This window comes from Antechinus flavipes, chromosome 4 (assembly GCF_016432865.1).
Source record: "Antechinus flavipes isolate AdamAnt ecotype Samford, QLD, Australia chromosome 4, AdamAnt_v2, whole genome shotgun sequence".
Taxonomy (NCBI): Eukaryota; Metazoa; Chordata; class Mammalia; order Dasyuromorphia; family Dasyuridae; genus Antechinus; species Antechinus flavipes.
In genome coordinates, this window is record NC_067401.1 from 193,457,264 (window position 1) to 193,472,310 (window position 15,047).

Below are 15,047 nucleotides of genomic sequence, written 5' to 3' on the forward strand. Positions count from 1 at the left end.
AAGTAAAAAAGAGGTATGAATCCACATCACATTTAAAAGTACAAGGGTATTAAAAAAAAAAAAAAACTTACCTGAGTATCTGACATCAAAAAACACATAACGCTATGTCTAATATGGCAGAACTATAAATACAAATCAGGCTGCCATCTTAGGTCAACTACAGATTCATGAATGATCTCTGGTAAGTCATGACTTCTCTGTCTCCTCTCTTTCATCTGTCAGTGATAAAACACCTGCACATTTCTACAGGATGTTCTGAGGATCAAATGAAATAACATGTACAAAAGGACTTTCACGGTATAAAGTGCTATAGACTGTATAGCATTATTAATAAATTTTGTAGACTCCTTTAGGAAGATAATTTCAGACAAAAAAATATCTATATGTGACTTTCTACTTTGAGTTCCATAGAAAGCATTTGTAATGGTGGCTTATTTTTCCTTCCATTTAAAAACTAAAATCTCAATGGCCTGAAAATCCTAAGGAACTATATAAGTATTACCCATTTTCCTCATAGTAATATAGGCCACATAACAGTAGGACTATCAGCAAATTGTTTCCTTAAACACTTGCAAGACGTCTTGCAGGCATTAAAACTACAAAGTGGTAAGTCCTAGCCTATTTGCCCTTACCACCACAGGCTATTCAAGGAGAGTTAAAGAAGTAGGTATCTAATCATGGCCAGAAAAGAATTCTTCAGCAAGGAAGTCCTAGAATAGAAATTCTTAAGCTTTTTCCATACTGTAAATAGCCTTTGGCAGTCTGGGGAAGATCTAGTGAGGTGTCTTCTCAAAATTACTTGGGACTGCAAAAAAAAACAGTATATTGAACTAAAGCTCTCTCTTTCTCTCTCTCTCTCTCTCACACACACACACACACACACACACACACACACATACATATAAATTCAAGTTTACAGATCCCTAGTGAAGATTGTCCTGGAGGAACTAAGATGAGGGGGAACTACTTGCTGTTCCAAGACTTGATTTTTTTGGGGAAATAGATCTTCCAGAAATCTACATCCCCAAGAACAAAATGTGACCAATTTGTGCTTAGGTGTATTTCAAAATTAGAACTCAACACATAAATTCAAATAGAATAAATTCAAAAGAAATTTAAAATCATTAGTGATGGATGACCAAAGCTCAAACTCTATACCATCTTGGACATAATCAGAGGCACAGAACAGAAGAGCAATATGCTTCTCAAAACCCATTGCTGCCACAAGAAACTAAGATAAGTGTCGCTTATAATGTAGTAATTTCAAAAAAATGAAGGCTTCTAAAGAAACATTCCTTGTTTAGAGAATGGGAGAGTGAGTAAAATGAATTTCAATTAAATCAGCAATAAGAGGTTCACAGTATCACAAATCAATGTTGTTATAATGCTATAGCTATCAAAGGGGCTGGCAACACAGAAACACTACAATTCTAAACAGCACAACTGATAGCATTATTTGCTTTTGACAAGAGAATGGAAAAAGTTTGCAATCTGACACCTGACACAAACTGTATTATGTACTGAATGAAAAAGGAAGAGCTGTAAAATCCATTTCATTCTCCAGAAACTATCTTTTAAGTTTTTATATAAAAGGATGACAACACTAATAGAATAGTTGCTAAAATAAATAATGATTACATCCATATTCTAACTTTATACTTTCCTTTGAGTTCCATGAAAAAGTATTTGTAATGATGGCTTATTTTTCCCTCCATTTAAAAATTAAAATATCAATGGCCTGAAAACCCTAAGGAACTCTATAAGCATATCTAACCCATTCTCCCCACAGCAATAGGCCACATAACAGTAAGAATACCAGTAAACTGTTTCCTTAAATGCCTGCAAGACATTAAAACGACTACCAGTAGCCTTACTATAGATGAATGCTGCATACCGTTTTTAAACAAACTCCAATTGAAATCATCTTCATATCTCAATTCTGTCAAAACTTCCAACCTCTTCCCAAAATCCAGACACCTATTATTACCATGAGATGTACATAAGAGAATCCAACTTAGTTTCAATATACAAATCTTCAGAAAGCTAGTTCAAAAGGATGGCATTTGTCCTTTGCTAAATCTCCTGCTCTGAGCTCAAATTCCCCAAAAACTGATTGAAATGAAGAACAGATACTTTAGTTTAAACACTTAAATTATTACAGACAATGGCTATTAATCATTAAATTGTTAATACTTTAATATAGCTACAGTGCTATCCTGGGAATAAGGAAGATCAAAGATAAAATCCAGACTCAAAATACTTACTATAGTTGTATGACTGACTGGGCAAGTCATTTTAACTTCTGTTTGCCTCAGTTTCTTTAACTGCAAAATGGGGATAATAATAGCACTTGCCTCACAGAGTTGTTCTGAGGATCAAATGAGATAATATTTGTAAAAAGTCCTCAGTACAGTTCCTGGCACATTATAGGAATTACATAAATATTTGTTCTCTTATTCTACTCCTTCCCCAATAAAAACAGATTGACTTTTGCTAAAATTCTAGGTACATTATTAAACAGAAGCTATTAGGAAGACAAATCTTCAAGAGAATACAAGTGGGCTAAGGGGTATAGGGAAAGGAGAGAAGATGACTCAGCAGTGGATAAATGAACACCTGGAAACAAAGTGAACCTTTCTATACGGACAAAAGAATGGCAATTATTCTGACAGGACATTTGTGGAAACAGTAACAAATTCTCAAACTATCATTTCCTCTAGGAAATGTCAAGCAGTCAGAAGCAGTTTAAAAAAGCAAAACCAAAACACTCTATCCTAGTCAAGATAGTTAATAAATGAATTCAAGATTCTCTTCTTGTCTAATATAAATGATTACTCATTCCAAATAGGTCAGCTATTGGCTGAATAAAGAGCAACTATAATGATCCAGGGCTAGTCTTATCTTCAAAGTGATCTTATGTTCAGAAAGAAACCTATTGGTTTGGTCTGAGGGATTGTGACTAATACCTTCAAACCAAAAAACTAAATTTCTTCAAAAGTTTTAAAAGCAAAATTACAAGAGAAATAGCTTCATTTTAATATTTCTTCTCCAATCTATCCTTCTATACCATTCAAATTGGTTTTTGCTAGATGAAAAATCTCTAAATAGAAACTATTTTGCCCTTACAAAAATAAATACATCTGCAAGATTAAGCTTGTATCAAAAAAAAGTCTATTCATTTGTGTTCTTGTTTTGTTACAAAGGCTTTTTAGATAAGAGCATATAAAGTGTTAATTAAAACAGCTCCTAACATTCAGGAAAATAAGTGATCACTGGGACAGGTTACTTACAATTGAGCTGACCATTATAAATAGACTAATCAATTTATAACAAAACCAGATTTATGCCTGGGTAGAACAGGTCAGCATATACTTTTCAAGCTACCTTTGGAAAGTTCTCAGGAACTCCTGGGGTATGGGATGCAGATAGAAAAGTCCTTCCCACCTGCAGCTTCCCACTGGGCACATTTCATTAAGCCCAAAGAGCTTTATATTATTAAACTGTTGATGGGGAGGAGCTCTAGATATACAGCAAAGGTATACAGTTCCTGACAGTGACAGATGCACCATTATGTTGACACATCCACCCAGCCCTAAAAAAGCAGGATGCATGAAGCAATCTTTTAATTTTATTTTGCCAAGCTTACCGAGTAAAATTGTAATTGTGAAGACAGCAGGAATTTGTTCTTTTTTTGTTATTGTTGTTGAGGCAATTGGGGCTAAGTGACTTGTCCAGGGTCACACAGCTAAGAAGTGTTAAGTATCTGAGATCAAATTTGAACTCGGGTTCTCCTGACTTCAGGGCTGATGCTCTAACCACTGCGCCACCTAGCTGCCTCGACAGCAGGAATTTGTACCTGCCTTCTTTAATTGCTATCATGAGCCACCAACAGCATCATGATACATTTGCCAAGCTGAAAGTTTCTTTTAAGGCAAACCAAATTTCCAGCTACAATTACTCAATGATTTCTGATACTAAGGGTATTTCCTCTCTATTAGCTTACATCATCCAGGAGAAATAACATGGAATTAAAAGATTTAAATCTATAAAGGACTTCAGAGTTCCTTTACTCCAAACCTTCATTTTACACACAAGAAAACTTGAGGCCCATATATATTATATAACTTCCCCAAGATCACACAAGTAGTAAATGGTAGAATTAAGTATTTTGAGCCCAAGTTCAAAATCCTTCCTGCATCATGTTGTTGTTTCTGTGCTCAATACACATTAGGATCCAGTAGCATGAATTCTGGGTAAGAATCAGGTAACTTGAACACTAACATTCTCTTGGCAAAACAATAAATTTCTCTTTGTTTCAGTTCTCTTTTATGATAAATATATATTTCTGCTCCTCTAGACTTCAAATCTAGAAGGACAATTAAGAAATCATAAAAGTTATTCAAATAAACATCATAACACATGGGAATGGGTTTTTAGGAGAAAAAAAGTGTTATAGGTCAACCTCCCATTTATCTGTGAGATGCTGTTGCTTCACCTTGGTTCACTTAGTCAGTTACCCTACCTAAACTCTTTTGTTGATCTTATTCATAAATTTGGTTTATTTCCTCAATGGAGTTTAGGAAGATAAAGCAAAAGTTCTAAGTTATAACACTAGAAAAGTTCTTTTAAACAAAAAAATCTTTAACTTTTCATTTCTCTGCCCAAAAAGGATGAATCAAACAATATGCTTAGAGAACATACAGTTTTAGTTATGGTGAAGGCATTATTCTTCAGGGTAATACTTTTTATATTTTCCATAGCCAGGTCTCTACAAGATTTTATCATTTAGTTTGAGTCACAATGTATCTTCAGTACATATTCTTATTTAAAAAGATAGAAAATTCCTAATTTTATAGACAATTATAAATGACTTTTAGAATATCTGCCACTATTTGCCTCCATCATCAAAAATAATTAAAACCTTATACATAGCATACTCTCTGTATGTGCGCGTGTGTGTGTGCGTGCGCACGTGTGTGTGAGCACACGCACCCAAAGAGAGAGAAAAAACAAGAGACAGAGACAGGAAGAAATATTATTACTATGCTCATTCTGGTAATTCAATTCAACAAATCACAAAACACTGATATAAAAACTGGTGGAAGATATTTTCAGAAACTATGCATATCCTGTCCTCAAAAAGTTTATAACTGAGTACAAATATAGCAAATAACTATTAAACAAGATAAATAATGTCAAGAGAAGCAACAAAATATTTTGGTGATTTAGAGGACAGATTGCCAATTACATCCAGTTGGAAAGAATCAGGAAGGTCCTTGTAAAATAAAGCACCATGTATGTCTAATACTTCTTTAACAATAAGTAAGATTAGTGTAGAGAGACATGACATGGAGTGGGGAGATGAAGGTGGGAGAATTTTCTGCTGAATGTCAAGCTGAGAAGTTTGAACTTTTTTTTCCCAGCAGGCATTGAATAGAAAAACCACTGAAAAGTTTTTTTGAATGGGCAAGTGACATTATAAGAACTGTGATCTGAAAGATGATTAATCTGGCAGTAGTATGAAGGAAAGGGAGTTTTATCACTCTAACTAAAAATAAACTAGAAACTATATAAAGAAACTCGAAATAGACAACTATCAATCCCATTTTATATATTCAACCCTTATTTCCTATTACTTTAACCCCACTCCCAACAAATGCTCAGTACCATTTGGATGAGTCTTCTACACACACACACACACCCCTACACACACCCCTACACACACACACACACACACACACACACACACCTACCTCTCTCTTAATTCTCCCCCTGGTATTCCCTGGCTCTCTACCCTAAATAGCCTCCCTCCTCTCCATCTACTCAAATCCTACTCATTTTTCAAGCTTTCCCTAATGACTCTGTCCCACAATAATCTCTCCTATTAGACTCACTATTCGTACCATAAAGTTGGCACTTTCAATTCAATTAAACAAACATTATAAAACTTTATAAATGACCATTTAATTGTACTTGACAGATGAGTATTTTAATATATATTGAATTATCTCTAATTGTTTTGTTTAGGTTTTTATCTCTTCAATTAGATTGTAAACTTGTAAGGATCATGTCACATGGGGCGAGTGGGGGAAGAGGGAAAAAGGAGATTCTGCACAGTGCTTAGGCAACTGCTGGGCACATTCTAGGTGCTCAATACTTATTGATTGTCCAGGAACTCTACTCTACTTAGGAGATAAGAAGTGGAGATGACTGGACCTTAGCTTGAAATGCCAGCAGGGGGCCTTATATAATAAGGCCAAATGCAGTGATTTAATATTTCTGACCAGGATGCTGTTCAGGTTTGGAGAATCTGGGGACCAAATTTCAATTTGGAGTCTAACTTTTATCTCTCCAGATGCCCCATAGTCAATGTTATTTCCTTGTGGGTACTATCTTCAGAGTCTTGCTCTTTGCCACAGTTCCTTTCAAACTTTAACCCCAACTACAGTATCGCTAGTCCCTAAAGAATCCAATACAGTCCATGAAAAACTTGAGGTAGTACTGTAACAGTATTATTCAAACTTTGATTTGAAATCAAAGCCTCCTCATTATAAAGTAACATTTCCAAAGAAGACCTTTGTAAAGGTCTGCAAATCCAAGGAGGACTATCAGAAAAAACTTATTAACACAAGGTTAAGAATAAACAAAAAACAAGAACAAAAAAACCCAATTCATTCTCATTATAAAATGCACCAGTATAAGTAAAAAATAAGTCACAAGTAAAAGAGAGAACAATTTAAGCTTCAACCAATCAATACATGTTCTCAAACTATCAGAACATTTTAGAAGTAATTAGAAGAGGGACTTCAGAAGTCACCTAGTTAGGTGTACCACTCCATTCAGAAATGAATCAAAAGGCAGCAAGCTGCACATTTTGGGAAACATTTTAACTGTTAAACAACTCTCCCTCACTCTAAGACAAAATCTGTCTCCTCATAAATTTCACCCATTGACCCTACACTTATCTTCAGCTATAAATTCTAAATCTACTGTCTCTTCCACAAGCCTAAATCCACCACCCTTCAACTATTATGTTCTTCTATTAAGTCTTCTCTTCACCAAACGTCTCAGGCATTGTCTAAAAGCTCTTTCTTACTACTTTATTATCTTTCTCTGAATCCTCCAATTCTTTGATATGTGGTATCCCAAACAGAACAATACTTCTGAAGTCTGAGCAGTAGAGAATAGTGAAACAAATTACCTTCCTATCTTTTTTGTCAGTCAGATCTTCAGGTTATTTCTACAGTGTACACTGAAATGATACCACAGCTCTGATCACAGCTTCAACAAGATATATTTGTATGAATTTTCCATTATTTGATGGTTGTTCCTATGAGGCTACACTGGGAAACATGAGTCAAAACTAGCAGCTTTCTTTCTATGACTCCTGATTTATGCTAGGTATAATCCTTTGGCCAGAGATGTTAAAAGCTAGGATTATAATGCAACAGCTTACTCCTCAAATAAAATGGGTCTTATTTTAGCTTCCTCTATCTAAATGCATCTTGAAGCAATGCAAAAGTTAGTTTATTAACTGTTTTCATGATTACAGCAGAAAGGGATGCTGGATCTAACACCTGACTAAATTCAAATCATGATGGGTTCATCCCAGTATTATCTGTCAGAGTGAAATGATAAAAAATGTACAAAACATACTCATAGGGATCCAACCATATGAACCACCTGCAAGAGTACACATCCCAGCATCAGGGCTTTATTAAAGCAAGAAAAATGAACAACTGGGCATAATAACCCTGACAGAACTTGGAAGACAATAGGCTATGATTTAAAGGTTTTAATCAACCATCATACAGACAAAAGACAAGTACGCAAATTTCTAGGCGAGATCTTACAACAATAAAATGATCTTTAAAAAATCATATAAACTCAACATGCATTTTCCACACATGAAAAACTAAAGTCAAAATACCACTCAGATCACATAGTTCACTCAATCTTTATGTGAACAGGCTATTGGGCAAAAATATAGTCAAAGAATACAGAGAAGACTGCATCTATCTGGAATAAGAATATCTGAAGAGACCCAATGACAATGCCTGGGTCCAAAGTACTGCACTGGTCTTTCCCCTCAGAACCACAAATCCTGGACAAATTCAAATTTTGTTTTCAAACTCTTTTAGGGAACTTATAAGGGCATCTACATATAACCTGAAAGCAGAACTAGTGATATTTTGACTTTGTTTAAATAATACTCAAGAAATTGAAGGACCTCACTGTCTTTTACAGCACCCAAAAAAGACCAAAACAACTAAAGAAAATTTGAAAATGTGGATGTAGCAAAGTCTACAGGACATGAAGATTTTTTAAAGTAGGGTTGTGCTTTTTGTTGTTGTTGTTGTTGTTTTAAGATATTATAAAAACATAAGGGCCAACAAGAGAGTTAAGTGTTTGAAAAGAAACTCCTTAGATGAACGGCATTCTGGGCTTCGAAGTCTGCAATGACAACAAACACCAAGGCCCATCACCTACCCCTTCTCCATTTCTCCTAGGGCACCTACCTTACTGTAAGTCACTACCGATAAGTTGTTTGAGTGACTGCTGGGGGAGAGATTTACAGAGTTTTGTGACAGTCCGTTTTGATCTTGTTCAATTTGGTCAGGAGCAGGAACCCATGTGTTTTTGCTGATAGTGCCTAGCCCGGAACCCCCAGGGTCTTTTAAGTTGTTTTCATCTGGTTGCCTGTTCTTCTGCGGAGAGGCGAATGGGTTAAAGTTTCCTTCTACCTTGCGGTGCGGTTGTGTGTTGAACTCGGTTTCAAAGGATGACAGCTGCTGCGTTACTCCTAAAAGTCCTCCCACCTCCACACTGAGAATCACCCAGATGACATCTGAAAAATAAAGCCAATTCATATGAATACAAGGACTCGTCCTCAGGCCCTATGACAGAGGGAAACCTAACCCTGAATTAGTCTATGGGCCAGACTGCATCTAACAGGCACGAAAATAGGGCTATCTAAGAACCGCTGTTGTGGCATTTCTACACAAAATGTTTTCTTTTTAAATTTAGAATTCAGCTTTTATGAGTCCTTTGTAGTAAAATGGTCATCTAGGCAAGAATATAAAAGGTATAATTCCCAGTAAAACTAGATAGTTGTGGTTTATGTCTTATCACTTTAAGTACATTCAAAGAGATAAGAGTCACAACTCTTAAATGAAGAAAATATAAATCATTATTAAACACATAAAAAGTTAAGATTTCCTAATAAGCAAAGAAGTATAAATCAAGAATTCATACATTTAATATTCATTAAAAGTGGCAAAAATGAGAGAAAAAACTGGTTTCACCAATAGTAGCATAATTGTGGGGAAACAAATACTTGAATTTTATGTTTATGAGTTTTAAACTTTCTTGATGATTTGGGGGAGAGGGTAGTTAAAAGGGTTATCTTTTTTTATACCAGTCATTTCCTTATTTCTTTTCCACATCACCATTATAATCCACCCATGTAACAGAAAAGAACAAAGCTGAAAACCAATTTCACAACTACTGATAGTATATGCAATATTATGGTTCCATACACCAAGACAAAGGAAGTATGCTTCATCATCTATTTTCTGGGACTATCATGATCACCTAAAACAGTAACAAACTCAAAAGGGAATAAATTCTTGAAAGCTTCATACTGTCTTAGAAAATCAGAATTTTATCTTGTTAATTAGAAAAATTTTATCTTGTTAAACATTTGCAAATTTCCATTTTAATCTGCAGTCTATTTTACTTTAACATATCTGATCTGTCTCTTTGATAAGACCTTAGTTTAGTACATTTTGATTGGTTATAGCAAAAAAAAAAAAAAAAAAAATCAACAAAATCAATCACATCTCTTTTGACTCACAGATTCCAATGCCAAGTATATCCAAAGAAATCATAAAAGGGGAAAGAAGAACTACTGCAATATGCATATCTATTCTATTTTTTTGTTTTAAAAAAATCAGAAACAACTTATATTTTCAATAATTGGAGAACAGCTGAATGAATCATAACATATGAACGTAATTTAATATTATGGTATATAAAAAATAAATGTGAAGCACACAAGGAAACAGACAAAAACATATATATATATATATATATATATATGATGCAAAGAAAGACTAGTAGCACCAAACTGCATGTATACTAACAATTTTTTTTTAAGATGAAGAAAGTAAAGTCAAAGATAGAATAACTTTACAGTCAAGCCTAGAATGAGAAACAGAACAATTTTTTTTTTTTGCTAGTTCATTTAGCTTTGAGATAAACCCTAGGATTTTATATAAGGTATGAATATTTTACAAGCCTTTTTTTAAAATTAATGATTAATTTATAATTTAAAAATTAATATCTATAATTTAATACTAATTGTGCCTCAAACAAATGAACACCTTGATTAGGGTACAGTGAAGAAGACAGTTTAAGACAGTGGTACATATTTAAATTTTAAAATTTAGTTCCTAATTTCCTGAACTGACAGACTAAGTTAGAAACAAAAGTAAAAAGAAAGGAAAAGCAGTTTAAAAAAAAAATGGCAAGATTCAGAGAAGAGTAGTATTTACATTCTTAGTGGATTTTCATTTTAAAAAGAACAGTTGGAGAGATAAACAGATCGATCGACCCGCTCAGATAATTGCTAAACAGCTAGGATAGGGATAAATTTAAAAACTGATTAGGAGTTATAGACTAGCAAATAATGAGAAACAAGGTAAAAACTATTCTAACTCAATTTCAGTTAAAAATCTAATACTCTGCAACCCTGGCTTTATGAAATTATTCAGTATGGAATGCATTCCTAGTTAAAATATTCAGAGCTATTTGGGAAATATTTTGTCTTAATAGAAACATATAAATGGCTCTCAAATTCTCAGATTAATCAAACAAGTCCAAATCCTAATGTAAATGGGAATATAGCGCCATCTGCTGTTAACATCGAACAGTCTTAATTAGCCAAGGAACATAAAGTCCTCTATTACTACACTATGACAAAGAAAAAGCTGGGTCTACATGTGAAGGGAGAGCAGAAAGTTATCTTCAATCTAGATAGAGCCAAGTTTCAAAATTTACATAAACAAACAGCATAGGATTCTAGCATAGTAAGAAAATACATAGTACATAACTTACTTTAAGGAACTTGAGAAAGTATCAAGAAGAGTGAAGCAATATAAATCAGGGACAAATTTAAGTTAAATCATATAAACCTCAATTCTTTATTGACTAGTGCATTTAAAAAAATCAAGTGGCAGCCTAAATTTAATACTCTTCTATATTAATTGCCACCACACAATTGTATCCTTAATGTCTTTCTCTAGATCAAAGATACTTTATCTATTTAAAAACAAATCTGGAGAGCTCAGGAGCTTGGTTAAAAAAAAGAAAATTACATCTTTATTTTCACCAGCTTCTCACTGAAATTTGGCATTTCCTCCAATTATGTTTTTTTTTTTTTTAAATGCAATGTTCTGAAAAGGAAACTTTTAGATCTTACCACAATATCAATGGCACATGAGAGAATCTCTGCTCTAAGTGCTAAAACAAAACAAAACAATGCATAGATACTATATTCAACAAATTTTCAATGAAGAGGGAAAGATGAGATTATATACACTAATAACTATAACACGAGACAGAATATGATTGAATACAAAGGAGAGAGATTAGAAAGATAAGAAAAAGCAATTCAAGGAGAAAGAGCTCACTTCTAAACTATAGGAATAGGAAAAGCCAAAATCTATCCTGTAAGACAACAAAACTAGAAGGTGGCATCTCGGTAGGGACTTGAAAGGGAAAAAAAAAAAAAATTCAACAGGTGGAGATGTGGTGGGATAAGCTGGGTCCAGGCATGAAGCATAATTTGTGAAATGAACTCATGTGAGAAATGAAATTTACTTAAAATTAGTTTCCTGGTCTTCAACCTCAACACTTCTTCCTCCTCACAAAATTTTCTTTCATCCAGTGAAAACCATCTATATGATTCTCCTGACCAATAAATTGTGACAATGACTAAAATGTAAATGAAAAGAATGTTTTAAAAAGACATCATCTGCTGAGTGAAATGAGCAGGACCAGGAGATTATATATTTCAACAACAATACTATATGATGATCAATTCTGATGGATGTGGCCCTCTTCAACAATGAGATGAACCAAATCAGTTCCAATAGAGCAGTAATGAATTGAATCAGCTACACTCAGTGAAAGAACTCTGGGAGAGACTCTGAACCACTATATAGAATTTCCAATCCCTCTATTTTTGTCTGCCTGCATTTCTGATTTCCTTCACAGGCTAATTGTACGCTATTTCAAAGTCCGATTCTTTTGTACAGCAAAATAACTGTTTGGACATGTATACATATATTATATTTAACTTATACTTTAACATATTTAACATGTATTGGTCAATCTGCCATCTGGGGGAAGGGTTGGGGGGGAAGGAAGGGAAAAGTTGGAACAAAAGGTTTTGTAATTGTCAATGCTGAAAAATTACCCATGCATGTATCTTGTAAATAAAAACCTATAATAAAAAAAGAGGGTAAAAATAAAAGAAAATAAATTAAAAATTAAAAGACATCATCAATTTTTTAAAATCAATAAAAATTTTTTAAAAGGAAAATATTAAAATTAAGCCAAATATAGTACCAAACTGGGGCCCTCAATAGAACTACTATGAATGTTTCGTATGATTTCGTACATGGTCATGTTCCTTGGTTTTGGTTTAACTGTTTTTCTTAGTTACCAAGAGAAAGCTTATGACTGAAAGAGGAAGGAATTAGTCTACATGATTACTACAATGTAAAAACAGAAAACATCAATTAAAAAATTAAAAAAAATCATGTGCCTAGAATATGGACAAATATAGTTTTGCAAATTTCTCTAGTCCCCAATCCTACTTTTTCCTAAAAGGCTTATATAATATTCTTCTCTAAAATATAATATTCTCTGGGAGCAGGTTTCTTGGGGGGCTTCTGGAGGCAGCCTTCGTTTCAGTTTAGTGTAATCACCCCAAATGCAGCCAGGAGTTTTAGTCCAAATCCTTTATTGTTTCCTTCAAAGTCTTGTCTCTTTTCCTGGGGCCTGGGTAGCTTTAACAGAGGCCTAGCTCTCTCCTTGGTTCCGAGAGCTCCTGCTGCTAATCCTTTGCCTGTGCCAGCTTCAGCCTCCAGCCAGCACAAAGGTGGAAGATGGAATAAATCTTCTCAGCCTCAGAAAGTTTCTAGTGCGCTTGTCCTTCCTGGCCCTGACAGCTCCTCCTCATATGTTCCAAACTGAGTATACACCAATCATTGTATCACTAGGAAACCATTATTTGTTGTAGGATTAAATCAATGCTAAACTAAATTTAACCACTGTCTCCTCAATTCCACTTACTTAGCACCTTATAAGAATCCCAACAGACTTAACTGTCAGGTATGTAGTTAACAGCTGAATCTATAAGAAAATAGAACCTTTAAGTAAGGTAAAAATCTCATGAATTAACATTAGAGAACTTTAATAGAGCTCCCTTTATTATCCTCATCCTATAACAAGCTCTACTCTCCTTCCAACTGATTACATGTTCACTGAAGAGATAGTCTCTCTAATTTGCTAGTGGCAAATTCAAAAATTCTTCCTGAAATACCCTCATTCATGAACCTGAAAAAAAGTGTAAGAACCTAAGCCATTAGGAAAAAAGCATGAGTTAAATAGAAAATGAAAGCAGTGCTCAAGATTTGTCATGCAGAGGCTATGGGCTATAAGAGAACAGTGATAGATTGGAGGGAAAGGTAACTAAAATTCCTGTCCTCTCCCCTCTCTTATTTCAACATGAATAGAGAAGCTAATCACCATGGAAGAACCACAAAAGCAGGAAGCCTCAGTCTGAAGGATGGAGCCCTAGAAGGAAATGGAAAAGATAAAAAATGAGGCGGGATATAATAGAAAATGCTAAAAATCAAAAGACTAAGAAGGCAAAGAGAGCAGAGAAAGTCCAAGCCACAGGAAGACAAACCAAAAAGCATAAAAACAAGAAAAAATAAATCTTTGAAAAAGAAAAAAATCACTTTGAACAAATATTAAAATATGAATGTTAATTGTAACATAATTAATATAATTATATAAGGCAAATTAAAGGAACTTTGACCAAGTATGCCCCCAAAGAGCCTGAAACTGGGCACACCCTTTGATCCAGCAATACCACTATTAGATTTATAACCCAAAGAGAGCAAAGAAAAATATGTACAAAAATATTCATAGCTCCTCTTTTTTTAGGGTGATGAAGAACTAGAAACCTGTCACTTGGAAAATGGCTAAACAAATTATGATGCCTAAACATAATTGAATGCTATTTATTGTGTTCTAAGTAATGACAAAAGGAACAGTTTCAAAGAAATCTGGGAAGGTCTAAATGAACTGATGCAAGGTAAAGCATACTGAACCAAGAGAATTATTTATATAAAATCAACAACACAGTAAAAATAAATAGCTTTGAAAGACTTAAGAACTCTTAAGATTCCAAAATACAACTAATGAATTTTACATACTTCCAGTCAGGTAGGTGGGGTGTGTGTGTGTGTGTGATAATAGAGGAGGGGAGTGACAAGGCAATTAGATTAAATGACTTGCTCAGGGTTCACATAGGTAGTATCAGGTATCAGAAGATGCATTTGAATTCAGGGTCCTCCTGACTCCAAGGCCATTGTTCTATTCATTAGTTGCTCTGAAGCCATACATTTCTGGACATGGCCAATATGAGAACTTGTTTCATCTAATTATCCATATTTGTTATAAGGACTTGTATTTCTTCGGGGAAAGGGGAAATGGGAGATAAGAAAGAGAAAATTAATGCTTCTTAACTTAAAAAAAAATTTAATTAAAAAATCAGAATTAACTAGTAAAAAGCAAACTAGCTCAATCTGTAGTCTTTACTGTAATAAGTGGCTAGAAATAGACAACAGACATCTGAAGAATTAGGGGAAAAGATGGCAAGATTATTTGACTTGCAAATACCCCAAACAATAGAAGTATAAGAAGCAAGTACAATTATCAAAATAAAACTGTACAATGAAATAAGTTCT

The 15,047-nt window shown here is 34.1% G+C and overlaps 1 protein-coding gene across 4 annotated transcripts in view; it reads right to left on the bottom strand.

The window, feature by feature from the left end:
• The window catches only part of ILRUN (inflammation and lipid regulator with UBA-like and NBR1-like domains), a 186,626-nt gene that overhangs the window by 69,343 nt on the left and 102,236 nt on the right, over nucleotides 1-15,047 (bottom strand). For all 4 annotated transcript variants that reach the window (XM_051996440.1, XM_051996439.1, XM_051996441.1 and 1 more), the window contains exon 4: nucleotides 8,520-8,848. In XM_051996440.1, the coding sequence (XP_051852400.1) occupies nucleotides 8,520-8,848 (329 nt within the window). The remainder of the gene's footprint in view (nucleotides 1-8,519; nucleotides 8,849-15,047) is intronic.